At 38.1% G+C, this 19333-nt stretch overlaps 1 protein-coding gene across 1 annotated transcript in view; it reads right to left on the reverse strand.

Moving 5' to 3' along the window:
- The window catches only part of CPNE8 (copine 8), a 212978-nt gene that overhangs the window by 146453 nt on the left and 47192 nt on the right, over nucleotides 1–19333 (reverse strand). Inside the window, exons 4-5 of the mRNA XM_066368944.1 lie at nucleotides 7943–8046; nucleotides 3850–3889 (exon numbers count right to left, since the gene is read on the reverse strand). Of these exons, the coding sequence (XP_066225041.1) occupies nucleotides 3850–3889; nucleotides 7943–8046 (144 nt within the window). The remainder of the gene's footprint in view (nucleotides 1–3849; nucleotides 3890–7942; nucleotides 8047–19333) is intronic.

Raw genomic sequence — 19333 nt, forward strand, 5'->3', positions numbered from 1 at the left:
TTGACTCAGTGGTAGAGTGTCGGCCTGGCGTGCAGGAGTCCCAGGTTTGATTCCCAGCCAGGGCACATGGAGAAGCACCCATCTGCTTCTCCACCCCTCCCCCTCTCCTTCCTCTCTGTCTCTCTCTTCCCCTCCCGCAGCCAAGGCTCCATTGGAGCAAAGTTGGCCCGAGCGCTGAGGATGGCTCTATGGCCTCTGCCTCAGGTGCTAGAATGGCTCTGGTTGCAATAGAGCAACGCCCCAGATGGGCAGAGCATCGCCCCTTGGTGGGCATGCCGGGTGGATCCAGGTCAGGCGCATGCAGGAGTCTGTCTGACTGCCTCCCCATTTCCAACTTCGGAAAAATACACACACACACACACAAAAAAGAAAGGTATGTGCATTCATGACTTCTACAAGACATATCTCACCATCAACAAAAGAAAGACAACCTAGTGAATGGGAGGAGGTATTTCACAATGACATGTCTGATAAGGAGTTAATATCCAAAATATATAAAAAAAAACTCATACCACTTAAACACCAAAAAAAAATAATGCAATTAAATATAGGAACTAGAACATGAATAGCCATTTCTCCCAAGAGAACATAAAGATGGCCAAAAGACATATAAAAATATACTCACGACAATTAATCATTAGAGAAATGCAAATCAAATCCACAATGAGATATCACTTCACGGTTATAAGAATGGCTATCATCAATTAATTGACAAAAACGTATAAGTGGGCCCTGGCCGGTTGGCTCAGCGATAGAGCGTCGGCCTGGCGTGCGGGGGACCCGGGTTCGATTCCCGGCCAGGGCACATAGGAGAAGTGCCCATTTGCTTCTCCACCCCCCCCTTCCTCTCTGTCTCTCTCTTCCCCTCCCGCAGCCAAGGCTCCATTGGAGCAAAGATGGCCCCAGCGCTGGGGATGGCTCCTTGGCCTCTGCCCCAGGCGCTAGAGTGGCTCTGGTAGCGACATAGCGATGCCCAGGATGGGCAGAGCGTCGCCCCTGGTGGGCGTGCCAGGTGGATCCCAGTCGGGCTCATGCGGGAGTCTGTCTGACTGTCTCTCCCTGTTTCCAGCTTCAGAAAAATAAAATAAAATAAATTAAAAAAAAAAAAAAAACGTACAAATTAGGAAGTGAAGAAAAAAGAGGCCCTGTGCAGTGCTGGTGGGTTGTAACATGGTGCAGCCACTATAGAAAACAGCATGGAAGCTCCACAAAAAATTAAAAACAGAATTACAATTCTCCTACTGGATATTTATCCAAAGTAATCTAAAACACTTCGTTAAAAAGATATATGTACCCTTATGTTCTGCAGCATTACTTAAAATAGCCAAGATATGGAAGCAACGTAAATGCCCACTGATAAATAAGAGGATAAAGAACTTGTGCTACTTATGTGCAGTAGAATGCTATTCAGTTTTAAAAAAGAATGAAATCTTGCCATTTGCAACAACATGATGGACCTAGAAGGTATTATACTAAGTGAAATAAGTCAGACAGAAAAAGATAATTATCCTATGATGTCATTTATATGTGGAATCTAAACCACAACTTAAATGAACAAAACAGAAACAAACTCCCAAATACAGAGAACAGATTGATGGTAACCAGATGGGGGGTAGAAGGTGAGCCGATGGGTCAAAAATGTGAAAGGGATTAAGAAGAACAAATCATCAGTTATAAAAATAGTCAAAGGGATGTAAAGTATAGCAGAGAATAGAGTCAATAATACTGTCATAATTACATATGGTGTCAGATGGGTACTAGACTTAGTAAGATGATCAATTCAAAAGGGATATAAATGTCTAATCACTATATTAAAACCTGAAACTAATATAATATTGTATGTCAACTGTAATTTAAAAGTAAATAAAAATAATTAAAGAATGAGTCAACTCTTAAAAAATACATACTTGCATAATAATATTAGTCATTACTTATTATTGAAAGATAGAATTAAGTAGGTTTGAGGCACCTTCTTATTCCACTATTATTACTCTCTGCTCTGAACTCAGGGCAACTAATTGGTAAGGACCACATGTTACCACCTTCACACTCACCTTCAAAATATCCAACCCTGTGGGAATGTCCATAACTGCCCAGTTATCATGCCCTCTGAAGACTAGTTTGAATAAGAGATGCAGAAATTACATCAGGGAGAGTGGGCCCTTGAAAATCTATGTCCAGTCATCATTAAGGACATTATTTTCCCTATATGTACAATGACAAACCAAGAAATGTGATCTTCAAAGGGAAATAGGAACTCAGAGAAAAGTCATAGTACAAATAATATGGGACCGGAGAGGAGGGGAGGAGTCCCTGTGCCCGTTTCTAGTGCAGTTCTCATAAGAGCAAGTACACATCACATGAAATGCTCCTAAATCTTCAATAAAAGACCTATGTGTGAGATAAGTGAATGCTTTTTCTTTCCAGCAACTAAGTAATTTTGACTAAAATATGTGGTTGCTTTTCTGATCGTTCCAATAAAATTCCAACACAAAGCAATAGAAATTTTAAAGTCCAGTCACAATGCTTCAAATCTAATCATGAGTAGGAGGAAGGTGACATGGCAACTGCACCGAGCTTCACTTATGGGAAGAAATGAGTTTATTATAGCATTTTTGCCAATTCATGAAAAAGTCAATCAGACTGTTTTTGATCATTTGTCAAATGCTTCTGCTCTAGACTTCATAACAAAAATAAATAATATAAATACTTCTTTAATAAAAGAAAAAAGAGTAAATTATGATTTTTATCACCATACCTAAGCTTCCCATTTCCCTAAGTTAGTCTCTGAGCTTGGGATCACCCCTTATGTCCCCTCCCTTCTCTGTATTGAGACATTCCCCCTCAACAAACTGCATTGGAAATTATATATATCATATATCATCATATACCACATACAGCCTATCTTAGTTAATAACCTACAACAGAACAGTGGAAAGTCTCACCCACCTGACCCTCTGAACATGGACATTAGTCCAGCTAGCTTCTCAATCCTGGGGGAGCTGCCAATTCTCTCATCTCTGTACTCAGATTTCCCATGCCACCAGCTAAACCCCTTTCAGAATGCTTTTCTCACCTCCATTCAGCCCTTCCTACTAGGTCTGCTTTCATTCCAGTGCTACAGGACAATAAGCAGGCTGATCAGAGCCACCACTGCCTAGCCTGAGAACCCCACCCTCATCCATCACTTCCTACCTCTGCCCCCTTATCTGCCTCCCTCTGACAGCCCGCTGCTCCTGAACCTGTACATTCCCCAGGTCAGGGTTGATTGCCTTGTGAGTAGAGCTCTTCACAACAGAAGAATGGGAAGAACAGAACCCAGTTAGAACAACTGAGACTATGCGTAACTCAAAGACAGACTCTATGTCTCTCTTCTTCATATTGTGCCCTTCGAAACCGGCACGGGATTCTGCATGAGGAGGTATTTAGAAAACATTGCTGAACAAGTGAACTACCAGGACAGCGGCATAGCTAATCATCTGCTGCACCCAACTAAGAACTTCCCGTTCACTCAGAAGTGAAGCTTTCACCAAAAGACACAGGCTCACTATTTCAATGTTCTTAACTTGATCCAACTTCAAACATTACAGGGAACTGACATCATTTCTTTTTAATAAAAAATAAATATGATGTCCATTTCACATACAGAAGGTATCTTTCTTTAGAAAGCTCTTCCAAATGTTATTCTAAGGTCCTTTACACTGTTATTGATTTTCTGTGGGAACTACTACATGAAAGTTATAGATATGTAAGTTTAATATTAATAAATCAACATAAATATTAATCAAATATCATGACATTATAATTTATATTATACAACCATCATAAAAATATAAAATACAAACTTACATGTTTGGACAAGTTGGGGCTCTTTGAGTCAACATCATACCTAAAAGATTAAAATATAAACTCAAATTATTTCTACAACATTCAGCTAGAGAAAAATATCAGTACTTTCCAAAAAACATAAATAATATAAAAATGAATCAGAATTATACCACTGGGGGGAAAAAAACTTGTATTTCTAAGTCCTATTATTTTCAGTCATCCATTCTGCCACATGATAAAACAAGTTTAGAATTTCTCTCTTCTGTGAAGCCATTAGTATTCTAATACAATTTACTAACCAAAGTTCCTTAAAAACTGCAATTCTTCTTCTCTGGATCCCATTAAAAGAAAAACAGAAAGGTTGGTAACTGGCAACAGGCTATATTATGTGTATACATATTAATTCTTATTCAATATCTCAAATACTGCTGTTAACTTGCAGATTTGGTTATAGTAATCAGACATTATTTTTCCCCCGATCACAGAACTTGGGGAAAATGAATACTTTACAGCAAGAAAAATGGTTTTATATAAGACTACTATATGTCCTGTGTTAGACTAGTTGGTCCTGGGAAGAAATGATTTCCTGAAGAGGCCCTGGGAAAACATCCCTCACTACCACTTTAGCTCCCCCTTTAAAAGAATTTGTAGAAATTGTAAAAGCACAAACAGTTAAATCAATCAGAATTTGCCAGACTCTTGAATATCAGGAACATATTTGCACTGGCGCCAGTCTCTCTCCCAAATCGCAATCCTTGCACATTCCTGTGTGTAGCTTCCTACTAAAACCTAACTTCCTTTTTTTAAGGTTAATTATTTACAGTATCCCTCTCACAATAGCAAGAATGCTTTCCCAAAGAAACAAAGGCATCTCAGTCAAAAACAGGACTGAGTTCACTGAGTGTACTGATGTTGAGCAGAGGTGCACTTATTCCCTAGCAAGGAACCTTTACCACAGATTGGCTTTAAAATTATGGGATGCAAATGCCTGCCTCAGAAGAATAACAAATTACTCTCCTCTGCATCAGGGTGTGCTGAGCACTCTCAACAACTGTAAACTAGAATTTTAAATCAGCAAATGCCAACATCTACTGAAGACCTATATGCATTAACACAAAAAATTTTTCTTATTCAAAATTTTTTTTAAGGATAAGATTTAAAATAGCAATTGAAGTACTGTCAAAGATGCAACAACTGCACTGGCTCCTTCCAAAGAACCTGTCCTGGAAACTGCTTTCTATAAATGCTTTAGTGTGGACTGGGGAGAAATTACATGCCATGTTCAGTTAAAAGAAGCAAAAACAAAAGATATGTTTTCATCACAAAGGTTTATCTCCAGGTACACCTTTTTTCATTATCTTTAACAAAGCCTTATAAATGTTATTATCCCCAAGATAGGTAATCTGCAGCATACCTCTGAAGGTTTTGGACTGATAACATTTTGAATTACAATGCATTCGAAATGACCATGATTTTTCTAGTAATGGAATTTTCTTTCAAACATTTCCAAAAGTATCGAGACTAATTCTGGTCATCACCCTCATAGGTCAGAAGATAAACACTACAGTCTAATTGTTACAATGTCTGTGTGTGAATGTGAGCATTTGTGTGTGCACAGGTATGTTTGTGCTTGTCTCGGTTTACGAGTGTCATACTCTCCTTTAAAAAGACAGAATGGATGATAAAGCAGAAACTCAGTAGTTGACCCTGAGAAAGGTACACCACATTTTTCCTAAATTTACTAAAGAGAATTTTATAAAGAACTTATTCTCACCACTGAATCTTAGTATTAGAGCATCTGATTGGCAGTTGCTGATTTGGATGGATCATAAAGGTTATGTTTTCTATGACACAGTAACAGATGTCAACTGCAACTACTCTTATATTCTAAAAACCCAACTCAGGTCCAAGCCGAAAACAAAAGAGGCTAAGGATCCCCATGCTGAGTTCAGAGCTGCAGATGGATGAGTCAATGAGTTCTAGCATTAGGGTCCCACCCTTCTCCACAAAGCTTCCTCAAAAAGTGACAGCCTATTCCCTACCTCTTGGGAGGGAAGTACTAAGTTCTTTCTACTCCCCAAAGCCAAGTAGAGGGGAGACGAGAAATCTGGTGTGTTCATGAGAAGGGAAGGGAAGGAGAGGATCTGGGTCCCTAGTCAGTTATAGAACCCGCCTGCAAGTCCCTCTTCTGCAGCTAATGAAGAGAAGATAAGGTCACCATCCTAGGAAATGCCTTCTGAGAGTAGAGGAACAAGGAACAATGGCCCTTTGCACTCTCTCCAACCAATGAGGACGCTAAGCAGCTTGCTTAGTACTGGCCCCTTAAAGCTGGTGCCCTCTAAAGTCCTGATTTTTCAGGTGGTAGGAGATCCACATCTCTGCCTCCCTATCCCCCAGCCTTTCTCTCTACCACCTCCTTTCTCTCCTGCAGTAGTTGAGATAACAGCTCCAACTGAGGGGGAAGAAAGTGAATTAAGTTTGAAATTAAAGTTTGAAACTGAAGAGTGAATAACAATTATCAAAGTAAGGTGATTCTAATAAAATAAAAGTGACTGAAAAGTCATGACATTAGACCATTGAATAAGGGAGCCCTTAACCAATAGGGAAAGCTAGAACTGACTGTGTTGGGACAATCACTGGAAGAAATAAAACAATGTTTTGGCACAGGGATCACAAGGTACTTTCCATTTTTCAATGCTGGTATTATCTCAGGTTTATAATAAATATTTATTAACTTTAAGTGAGAGAAAACAATAAAGATGAATGAGAAGAGAGAAAGGGAAATAAAGAGAGAGAACAAAGAATCATGAAATAAGTGGCTGGTTTAGGACAAAGACAAGTTAAAAGTAAAGAAAAAAATTAAAGGGGTTCCATGCTGGTGTAAGAAAATAAAAACTTGATTTTAAAAATTACTATGAAGTCCCTAACAATATGAGAATCAAACCACATTCTACCTGATTTTTATGTCTGCTTTTAAATAACAACACTGTATGCAATCTCCATGATAAACCTGGTCAGGAAATCATTACATTCCTCTATGTTTTTTCTCATGAGCCTCATTTTAATGACTTCTAAAGGGGTTTCAGGAAAATAAAAACCAAAGAGAGCATAAAATTTTTACTTGATGAACACAAAAACTACTTATACCTCCCACAAGTCTTGAAAGAACGGGGCTGGTATATAAGATTCTCCTTTTTAACCAGGCATTGGAGGTTATTTTCCTGGACACTTTTAGAGGAAAATGAGAAAGACTACCGGGAGTAGATTGCTTTTTTTTACATAAATAGGCAAATTATGACTTTTTTCAAAAAAGATTTTAAATGTCTTCATAAATCATGACAGCATGGTTTACTTGATTGTTTTCAGCTAGTTAAAATATAACTGTGATGTTCATAAATTCTCTTTAATTATTTCAACATATTAAGCACACACTATATGTTATACCTTTCCCTTTTTAATGAGATTTCGTTTTAACAATATCTGATTCAACAATCACTAGAGTTTACTTCTGTGGAACAAAGACTCAATATTTAATAATATAAACAAACTGACTCCAGATTCTCTGTGGATAGGGAGTTGATTTTAACAAAAATATCTTAATATACCACATTCAGTGTCAAAATCACAAGAATATTAAAAATATCAAGCATCTTGGGTTTTAGAAACATGAGGACATGAAATGATAAAAAGAAACCAGAGTTGGGCAGACATCTGTGCCCTGTACAAAGCAGCTGAGGGAACTCAAAGATCTGAGAGACGTCCACCGTGGGGTAAATGAGGTTGCCGTGGATTAGAAGTAGGAGTGTAAGAAACCTACTAAGGCAGAGGACAGTTTGAAAGAATGTCCATATATACAGCTCATACACTCATATAATCATAATACATTCTACCGGGTTAAATATGTAGTTCACTTACTATTTCTATAAACATATAGCCAAAAACCTAGCAAATGCAAAGCAATACTATGGACAATGCTCAGGACATACTCTAAAGAAAATTATCCTGGTTCACTTCCAATATGATCTATTATTCAGTAGAAACATAGAACCCAGCCTTATGTTATTAAAATTGCCTTTAATTAATAATTTTTAATGCAAGTTTTAGTAGAACTTACAAGTCAAAACGAAGATTCTCTCTTTCTTCGAAAAAATAGTCGAGAATAAATTTTCTTACAAAATCCGGATTTAATGTGTTATCAATTACTTCTGTTCTTCCAAACTGTTGAGAAACAGAGGATAAAATCAGCCCTTGCATGGTTACTTATTACCGTATAGCACATAGTCACAGTGTAGTTCCTTGAAAACATCAGTAATAAAATTCCAAGAGATTTGATCAAATAAAGCCCTTCAGAAAAGTATTTAGAGATCATATCACTCTCGCTTATTTACCTAGGGCCCTGGTCAGCAAACTGCGGATCACGAACCACATGCAGCTCTTTGGCCCCTTGAGTGTGGCTCTTCCACAAAATACCACCTGTGGGCACTACCTCAATAAGGAATGTACCTACCTATATAGTTTAAGTTTAAAAAATTTGGCTCTCAAAAGAAATTTCAATTGTTGTACTGTTGGCTTTGTTGACTAATGAGTTTGCCGACCACTGACCTAGGGCAATCAGAAAACAAGCCCTGAATTCATTCAAATGACTAGAAAAGCCGTTTCTGAAAATTCATATATCAAGCTGTAATACCTTTCCCCCTCTCCTCCACAGTTAAACACCAAATTCCTTTCTAATCAAAAGAACATATTTCTAGCTTTAAATTAAATTTATCATATATATTTTTCCTAGCCTAAGGTGTACAAGGCTAAGCAATACCTAGTCTTACAACTAGAGGGATCAAGCTATTCATAATCAAATAGTCCTCTACACAACAGTTATTAGCCGTGTTTTAGGCAGAACTTTCTTATAAGCTATTACACTTCAATCATTTGGTTTATGTTTTGTTTAAATCCTTATGGTATCAAGACAGAAAACATGGGATCTATGTATGATTCTTACATGGTTTTAAGCAAGTGCATTGCACTTTTGTTTAGAAAAAAGGTGTCTCCATCTTAAGAAAAGTAGAATGCAACAAACAAAATCCCGCGTCTGCCCTTCCTCTCCATGTGAGGGTCGGACATTAGCACCACCGGCCCAGACGGAGCAGAAATATACACTTTACATCTTTTTGGTATTAGGCTTGCATTCTTCCCCTCCTACAGCCACGGAATTCTAATGAGGGAATTTTAATCTTTGGTCCTGTATGGCATTATGCGTGCTGTCTTATCAGAGAACCAACTTTTATTAAAGTTCAAGGAAAAACTATCTTTTTAATAGGAGTAAAACAGAACTGTGCTAATCCGCTGAAACATGAAGGTCATGGGCTTACATAAATTTTGATAATAAAACTATGGTACAAAATGCTGATGACAAAGGGTGCATTATGGCTAATTATTCAGAAAAAAAACAACTGGTTTGCACAAGCTTATGCACTGGACAGTGTTTTACATCCCGGACAAATTCACAGAAAAACTATAAACAAGGTAAAAACTCAATATTTCCAAAATACTGAGCATTCACTTTCATAATAATGATTACAGACACTATTTGTTAAGTACTTACTTGGTTCTAAGCACTTTTCCCACATTATTTTAAATCTTTATAATAACCTTGAATGGTAGGTATTATTTGCCCACTGAACAGATAAAAGAATTTAAATGAAGGGTCCCAACTTAAATCACTGTGGCTACAAAATCTACCTTCTTTTTGGAAAAGATTTTACTTACTGATTTTACAGAGTGAGGACAGAGAGCAATGAAGGTAGAACAGGAAGTATCAACTCATAGTTGCTTTACTTTAGTTCTTCAGTGATTGCTGGTAATATGTGCCTTGACAGGGCAAGCCCGAGGTTTCGGACCAGAGACCTCAGCATTCCAGGCTGATGATTTATCCACTGCGCCACCACAGGTCAGACCAAACCTACATTCTTTCTAGGACCCTCATTTATCTCAGCAAAGAGCACATTAGGGCCTGGAAAGGTTCCATGATGAGTTCATCCATGGTTTCCAATTTTAACGGAATAGGAGCAAGAGCATGTATATAATATGCACCTAATAGCCACAGGCCGGCAGTGCCCATGGACCTCAAAAGAGCAGAGCAGAGGTCAAGGAGTACAAATCCCAATGAGAGAGAGCCTGAGGCCTCCCAGCCTTTCTACTTCCTGAGGGTAAAGTGGTTTCCAGGCCAATCAAACAGTTTGATGCCTCCAGAGAGCATCAAACAGGCAAATGCAGAACACTCTCAAACACAGGCTCAGCCGGTATCCATATTCTCCAGCACCCAAATCCTTATTGCGAATTTTAACCCCAACTCACTGGCAGTGGTAATAAGATGAGGAGCAGTTCCCCGGGGTGCACCCCACTGAATTGCAAACCAGCCATTCCAAGGGCCACTGAACACCTAAAACACCCACAAGCTTGTTTCTCAGGGACCACTGGCTTGTCAGCAATATGGTTGGCTGAGTATAGTCTGTTATCTCAAGTGAAGATTCATATCATATGTAGCCATTAAAATTTTAGCAAATCTTCTATGAATAATGAACTTCTATTACAATATACTTTCAGACACATCGCTCTGAAATGGCTTTAGAAGATATCACCAATAACCTTCCTATTACTCTACTCTGCGGTCACTTATGGGCCTCCTGCACGAGGCTTCTCAGCAGCACTGACACAGCTGGCCATGTCTTCCTCTCTGAAGCCTCCTTTTCTGGCTTTCTGACAGCCCACCTTCCCCGTTTCCCTCTTCTTAATTTCTCAGCCATGCAGTCTCCGTTGTCAGAGCACAGTTTGAGACCCTCTCCCTCTATCTTCACTCCTGTATTAGGTAGTTTTATCTGCTCCTTTGGCTTTAAATGCCATCCACAGGATGACAACTTTCAAATGTGTATCATGAGCCCAGACCCACCTGAATAAACATTCAATGTACAATACAACTGTCTTCTTAACTTAAAGATTCACTTGTCGTACAGGCCCCTCAGAATTATCTATACTTAAATATTTATATTTATTTTATACCAGAACCACCACCCTAATCCTGGTCCTCACCAAGCATTCCTCTTGCCAATAAATGACACCAACTGTCTACTTGATTTCTAGGCCTTGAATTGGACTCATCCTCAACACCTGTTTACCACAAACTCAGAAGTTGTCAATTCCAATTTTAAAATACATCTTACCGCTCTTTACATCTCTTCATAGTGTCTGTCGTTAGCTTAATTCAGGGGTCTCAAACTCGCGGCCCGCCCACCAATTTTGTGCGGCCCGCAGACTAATCAAACTTCGTGGATTAGTCTGGGGGCCAGTCTGCGGGCCGTACAAAATTGGTGGGCGGGCCGCGAGTTTGAGACCCCTGGCTTAATTCAAGCTTTCATCTTACTCACAATCACTTCAAGGGCCTCCTAACTCATCTCTCACTCTACTTTTGTTCCATCTTTTTTTTTTTTTTTTTTTGGTATTTTTCTGAAGCTGGAAACGGGGAGAGACAGTCAGACAGACTCCCGCATGTGCCTGACCGGGATCCACCCAGCACACCCACCAGGGGGGACACTCTGCCCACCAGGGGGCGATGCTCTGCCCATCCGGGACATCGCTCTTTTGCGACCAGAGCCACTCTAGCGCCTGAGGCAGAGGCCAAGGAGCCATCCCCAGCGCCCGGGCCATCTTTGCTCCATTGGAGCCCAGCTGCAGGAGGGGAAGAGAGAGACAGAGAGGAAGGAGAGGGGGAGGGGTGGAGAAGCAAATGGGCGCTTCTCCTGTGTGCCCTGGCCGGGAATCGAACCCGGGACTTCTGCACGCCAGGCCAACGCTCCACCACTGAGCCAACCGGCCAGGGCCACTTTTGTTCCATCTTAAACTCATCTCCCATATAATATCCAGAGTAATGTTTTTTAAAAATGTAAATGCAGTCATACAATTTCAGCACTCTAAAAGTCTTTAACGGCTTCCCATAGGACTTGGAATAAACCCTCTTCTCTTTTGTCTACAGGACCTGTACCCATTTACCTCTTGAACTTCATCGTGGGTCAGAACTCCTTCTTTCTTTTTGCCCTGGCCTGCTGGTCTTTTCAAATCCCTTTACACACCAAGCCCTTCCCATCCCGTGTCCTTTGCACCTGCTGTTTCTTCTTCCTAGAATGCTCTGAACCCCACTCTTGCATGGCTGGCTTTTTCTCATCCTTTAAGCCTTGGCTGACATGTCAGCATTCCAGCTCTGTCTAATAGCCACTCTAAACTGGGTTCCTACCTCTAAACTGACTCTCCTCCACAGCCTGTTTTTGTTTTTCTTCATAAAACTTCTATTTTGGAATTATAGTTTTATTTATTTGTTTCTTTGATAAGTCCCTCAACAGGCATTTGAGCTTCATGAAAGCACAGGATAACATATCTGTTTGATTTACAGCTGTTCAAAATTGAGCAAGTGGCTAACTAAAGAAGATCTACAGTATATTTTTGAGAAAAAAAATATTAAGGATAATGTATAGTACATCAATTTTGATTAAAAGTATATACATACACATACAGATAAAAAGAGAAAGCATACCGCAATGTAGAAATTATCTTCTAATTTTTTTAATATGTATTTCTGCACTTTCTTAATTTCTTACAGTGGGTATATTTACTTCTAAAATCAGTAATATAAAACTTTGAAGCATTGCTCCCATTAATTCATTCTATCTTGAAAAGTGAAAGCTGGCAATAATGAGAAAGCCACAGATACATTAAGACTAGTTCAGCTCCTGGGAAATATGTTGGTTCTTCCCAGAGGCTGGAATTATATTAGCTATACACCAAGTGATTAATCTTTTTGACTTGAAATAAAGTTTGTCTTAGCTAATGCCTTATATTATTAAAAAAATTTTTCTAATTACTTAGAAAATGTAGAAATACATATAATACTACTCAGAGATTGAAATTTTGAGGAAAAATAATTATTTATCATCTTTATGATGGTATATACATAAAAATATCTGTAATTTGCAACCTAGAAATATACTTTTTTTGAAAATAAATAATACTAAATTGTCAGAAGTACCTACAAACCCGATTATAATAATATCTGGCACAATGACCTGACCCAAATATGTGGAGAGTAAAGCACTTTTACATAATTATAAAGTATTGTTTCATCATCTCACAATTAGAAAACATCTTCTTTTGCTCACCAAATGTGAAATCTTCTAGTCACTTGAAAAAGTATATAAACTATTCATTTTGATAGAACATAAAATATTGTTTCTTGTAAAACTTTAAGCAAAAAAATTCACAATCAAGACTTTGAAAGTTTTCCTTTGTTTTATGTTTGAGCTAATTGGATAAATATGTTGTTTTCCAATTTAGGAACCAATGCTGCAGAAAATGATGGAAGGGAAATACTCCTGATTTCTAATCAGCTCACTGTTAGACTGTTTCTGAGGAGCGGTACCGGGAAGAACGTTCATCTATTCACGGCGCCAAGCAGATGAACTCTGTCGTAAGACAAATGTTCAGAAATGTCTCGCACACTGTGAAGGGCCAGAACAACCACCAGCATCATATTCAGATTTCAACTGAAGTACAAGTGCTGAAGGAAAACGGGCATCTGGAGCAGGGCACAGCTTAAACTCAGTTATTAGAGCATCACTAAGTCTTGCTAACAGGTACAGAGGACAGGCTCCAGAGATTAGACTGTAAGACTAGATGAAATGAGTAGTGCAGACATAACATGAAGATAAATTCAATAAAAAGAACCTCAGTTTAGGACCATGCATATGTAACCTGCTTAAAGGATAACAAACAGAAGTGTATGAGCAAGTGCTTGCCCACAAACCCAAAGGTGAAGATTTACATTCTTTTTTTGTTAATTTTTATTGTTAGTTTATTGTGTTGACATGGTTTCAAGTGTCCCACTCAATATGATTCCCCCCCCTTCCAGGATCGTGCCCCCCATGCCCCATGCAAAGTCTCTTTCCCTTCCCATTCCACCCCTTTTGCCTCCCCTCCCTCTAAATTCATCCCCCCTTTCCGTCTGGGACTTGCTACCCTGTTGTCTCCATGTGTAATGTGTATATAATTTGGCTGATCCCTTCACCTTCTTTGATCCCAGCCCCTCTTCCCCCTTCCCTCTGACAGCTGTCCCTTTGCTCCCTGTGACCCTGCCTCTGTTTCTGTTTTGTTCATCAGTTTATTGTGTTCATTAGATTCCACATATAGGTGAGATCATATGGTATTTGTCTGTCTCTGCCTGGCTTACTTGACTCAGCATAATAACCTCCAGGTCCGTCCATATACAATTCCTCTTAGCAGTTAAACACTGGGATTACTGAGAATCTATGGACCCTTTTCCTCTAAGGAAAACAGATAGTTTTCTCATATAACATTATCCAAGACTTCTTCTTTCTCTTTCTTTCCTTTTTCTATCTTTTTTCTTTCTTTCTCCTTCCTTCCTTCCTCCCTCCCTCCCTGCCTCCCTTCCTTCCTTTCTTCTTTCTCTTTTTCTTTCTCTCTTTTTTCACCCTTCCTTCCTTCCTTCCTTCCTTCCTTCCTTCCTTCCTTCCTTCCTTCCTTCCTTCCTTCCTTCCTTCTTTCTTTCTTTCTTTCTTTCTTTCTTTCTTTCTTTCTGTTTTGTCTCACAAATCAATCATCTTAAACTCAATTAAAAGACAAATATATCCTGAACAGGTGGTGGCGCAGTGGACAGAGCATCGAACTGGGATGCGGAGGACCCAGGTTCGATATCCCGAGGTCGCCAGCTTGAGCGCGGGCTCATCTGGTTTGAGCAAAAGCTCACCAGCTTGTACCCAAGGTCACTGGCTCGAGCAAGGGGTTACTCAGTCTGCTGTAGCCCCACAGTCAAGGCACATATGAGAGAGCAATGAATGAACAACTAAGGTGCCACAACAAAGAATTGATGCTTCTCATCTCTCTCCATTCCTGTCTGTCTGTCCCAATCTATCCCTCTCTCTGACTCTCTCTCTGTCTCTGTAAAAAATAAAATAAAAATAAATTTAAAAAACAAGTATAAAATCTAAAGGCTTAAGCTAGATTTTATATTACTGATCGATGAGATGTAGCTATAGAAGTACCTATACATGTTCACACAGAGAGAGAAGGAGAGAATGAGAAATAAAGTGACTTCCTTCTACTCTTCCTAGTTAAGAAAGAATATCTCACATAAAAGACTTTCTTTCACTTTTTTGTTCTTCTATTTTTAAGCATGAATCTAAATTATTTACCATCAAAAAAAGGACACCTTTCTCCTGTCACTGTTATTGTCACACATAAAATATAGAAAGGACTAAACAGCATCGATTTTTAAAAATGATTACATAATGTTAAAATCTTATTTAAAACATTTTAATATTAAATCATAATCTTAAAAAATAACAGTATTTTAAAGAACTGCTTTTACCATGTCTTTCCTTGCTATTAATACTGTGATTAGTAATGTTTTACCATCTGAAAAAAGGGAAAAAATAGACTCAATTTATTCATGAGTTTCTTACTGGAGATTATGTATAATTTTATCACAGATCAGTTAGTTTTTTCATTTATGTGAGACAAGATATTTTTTAAATAAATTGGATAGATAACTACTTTAAATTATTTTAAATTTGATTACCCAATTATTTTAAATTAGGTTATTTTACTTAAATGGTTATTTAATTCACGTGAAAATAAACTAGAAAAATATGTTTTTGAATATTCAAAATCAGTTCACACAAATGTAGAATAAATGTTGTTGACTGACATTCATTAAAAAGTAGGCAATAGGCCCTGGCCGGTTGGCTCAGCGGTAGAGCGTCGGCCTAGCGTGCGGAGGACCCAGGTTCGATTCCCGGCCAGGGCACACAGGAGAAGCGCCCATTTGCTTCTCCACCCCTCCGCCGCGCTTTCCTCTCTGTCTCTCTCTTCCCCTCCCGCAGCCAAGGCTCCATTGGAGCAAAGATGGCCCGGGCGCTGGGGATGGCTCTGTGGCCTCTGCCCCAGGCGCTAGAGTGGCTCTGGTAGCAACATGGCGACGCCCAGGATGGGCAGAGCATCGCCCCCTGGTGGGCAGAGCGTCGCCCCCTGGTGGGCGTGCCGGGTGGATCCCGGTCGGGCGCATGCGGGAGTCTGTCTGACTGTCTCTCCCTGTTTCCAGCTTCAGAAAAATGAAAAAAAAAAAAAAAGTAGGCAATAATGTAGTTAAAACACTCAAAATTGACTTTTAATCAATTTCTTAAATTCTCCAAATTAATTCCTAGATTTTTAAAGATTACATTCTATTACAGCCTTTCTTCAGGTTTTGAAACACACTTTCTCCTCTTCCTGACAAAATTGTATAATGTAGAACTGTAGGAACAGTTTCAAACCTGAGATTCTTAAATTCTCAGTGTTTATTTTTATGAGTTTTATTCAGTTTAATTTTTTATAAGAAAATAAATATATTGCAAAGCTAAGTCTGAGAATTATTTTCTTACAAATGTGGTCACAGCAAACTTTTCATTCTGTCAATTACATTGTTTCATACCAACTCTTCCTCTAAGAAAAAAACTGAACAAAATATTAAAATAATCTTTTTGGAGGCACCAGCAAGCCAATTAAAAGTTATAAATTGTAGAAACAAAAACCTAGAGAAAAGAGGATCCCCACAGAGTCCTACATCTGAAATAGAGAAGCCAAGCTGAGCAGAGACTTACAGTCTCAGCCAACTAAGGAAGACGAATGAATTTTTAAAAATCCAAAGGAGGTAAATGCATGTTTATTCTACATTTCTTTCCACTTGTCACGTGTTTATTTCTTTAAAGAAGTATTTTTAAAGGGGTGAAAACAAAGGTTTTGAGTTGGGACCCTGAAAGGCTATATAGCAAGGGGTAAGAATGAATCAATCAGAAAAGCATTTCTCCAGAGGAATGAAGCTCAGATTAGAGTCAGTCACATCTATAAATGAAATTAGGTGAATGTTCCCTAGTTTAGCTATTTCCCCAGAAGCAAAAGTAAACCCACTTTTGAGAAATATAAAATCAAGCAAAGCCCCAAGTTATCTCTAATTTATCCTATTCAACATTCAGAAATTACTATCTGGTATGAAGACTTCTGCCTCCAGCTCTAATGGAGTCACTTGTAACAAACCAACACTCCTGCTGAGAACCACAATATAGAGAGAGATACAAAAAGTTACTGCTTGGTGTTATTACAGCATGCAAAGGCAGAAAAGAACTGGTGAGCCCAATGCTGAAGAGAAGGGAAGTTAATTAGTGTTACTCAACTTTTGCTTGGAACAACCAGTGGCAAAGAAAAGAAACGGTAACCAGTAACCGAGAAGAAGAAATGGAGGAGAAACAATGCAATACACAGATCATGTATCACAGAAATGCACACGTGAGACCTACAGGATCCTGTCAACCAATGTCACCTCAACCAAAGTCAATTTTTTAAAAAAAATACAGAAGAGAGAGAAGCAAAGCCAGGAAATCTCAGCATATTAATAGAGGTAATAGGCTTCAACTTAGCTTTATAAACTATGGGCAACTTATGTTAAGCAACAGGTCTAATTATCTGTGGCAAGAAATATTTGTAAAATTAATTTAAGTCCTTTTCTGAATAAAAAAGTGTCAAGACTAATCTGAACTTCTCTTCCAAAACTAGTATGATTGGCATTGGAAATTTAAATGCATGTATATAGTATTTTCTGTAGGGACACACAACTTGCTTTTGCTAAAACAGTAAAGCATTAAGGCTGACTATACATTCCATGGAACATGTAGGTTTTGTGAAGTTCTTTCAACCGCATGCTGCACAAGTGTTCTAGTAGGAGGCTAGAGAACATCTAGTAGGAGAACATCAAATGTCTTCTGCTGCAATACCCTCAATCACTCACAGTGAAGTCACGATAACTACAGTGAGAATCCTTCAAATGTTTGGCAAAGGAATATAATCTGTACAGAACAAATACTGAGCAGTATATAATGTTGAGATCTTTCTTTAAAAAAAAAAAGAACACAAAGAGTAAAGAAAAGCAAACCAAACAAAAATATCCCCTTGTTTCAAAATAGTGGAGTCAGTGTTAGCAGCCATGGGGGACCCTCAAAGGCTTAGCAACAATGTTGCCTGAAGACTGTGGGGAACTTCTTCGTCCCCATGTCAGTAACTTTAGATGTCTAGCTATATTTTTACAGAAGAAAAAAGAGAATATGAAATGAATATCCTCTAAGCTCTAGGAAGTAAAGAGCATGTTTTCAACATATGCTATAATTCAAATTACATAATAGGTCATTAAAGTTAAGATAAAAAGCAGCACAACAAGCATTGGGTTCTCAGAACTAATTAACTTACCACGTAAATATCCTCACATGAAAAATGTGACCTTTGTACCAAATAATCTAAAGGGATTCATCCAACTCATAAATTCTGAAACCATGATAAGCATGCACCCATGTTTGAGGGTATCCTCAAATTTATCTCTTCAATAAATATTAACTGAGCAGCATCTAAGAATAAAGCCCTATCCTCAATGCTGTACTGCAGGGGCTTGCCTGACCTTTAAGGAGCACTGAGTTAAGAAGTGAAGCTAAGAAATACAAGAAAATAAGTTCACAAAAACACCCTTGATGTTCATTGAATGATATAAAGTCGGAGGTGAGAAAGACCATAACCAGAAGTTATGGAATTTCAAAGGTGCAAGGAGGAAATTCTAGTTGTAAGAGTTAGAGAAGACTAGTAGGTAAAGTAACATTTAAACTGAGCTATACTTCTCATCCTTTCTGAGTGTGCATTTGTATATTATGTAAATATTACTCAGTGTGTTAAAATAATTCAATGTCAATGGAATGGCACAGAAACAGAGACAATATCAAACGATAATAATAAACATGTGGCAACAAATTTGTCTTCAAACTACTATAAAGTTGGGTTACAAACAACTTCAGTTTGCTTTCTTTCATCACATATTAAGTTAGGAAATCTGGAACAGACTCTATCATTTCAATGATTAAAAGTAATTCACAAAATAGATTAACAATGGATAACCAAAATGTGACTCAAAGTAGTTAACTGCAACATTTTCCCAACGTTTTGAAGTAAGAGTGTATCTTTAGGTATGTTACTTTGCTATTTCCACTTGCCACTAAGAGATTTTCATATTTTCATAATTTATAGCACTTAAATTTCTAGATCTGAAGTTATTATGCACTAAAATATAATTTTAGTTTGAAAAGATCCATTACTTTGAGAGCTTTAGATAATTCACAATCATTAGATAGAATTTATTGAAGATATGCAGGTAATTCTAATAATGTCAGAAATAATTTTAAAATTGCAGATTTCAATTATAGAATAAATTTAAATAATTATCTATCATTTTATTTGGAGCATTTGTTTCAAAATATTTTAATCTCCTTCTTATTTTTTTATTCCTCACTACCTAAAAATATTTTTCCAGAATATATCTAAATTCAAATATAAACACAACCACTTTATTATTGCTGTGCTGTTGATACCTAAATCAGTA

Source organism: Saccopteryx leptura, chromosome 2 (genome assembly GCF_036850995.1).
Source record: "Saccopteryx leptura isolate mSacLep1 chromosome 2, mSacLep1_pri_phased_curated, whole genome shotgun sequence".
Lineage (NCBI taxonomy): Eukaryota > Metazoa > Chordata > Mammalia > Chiroptera > Emballonuridae > Saccopteryx > Saccopteryx leptura.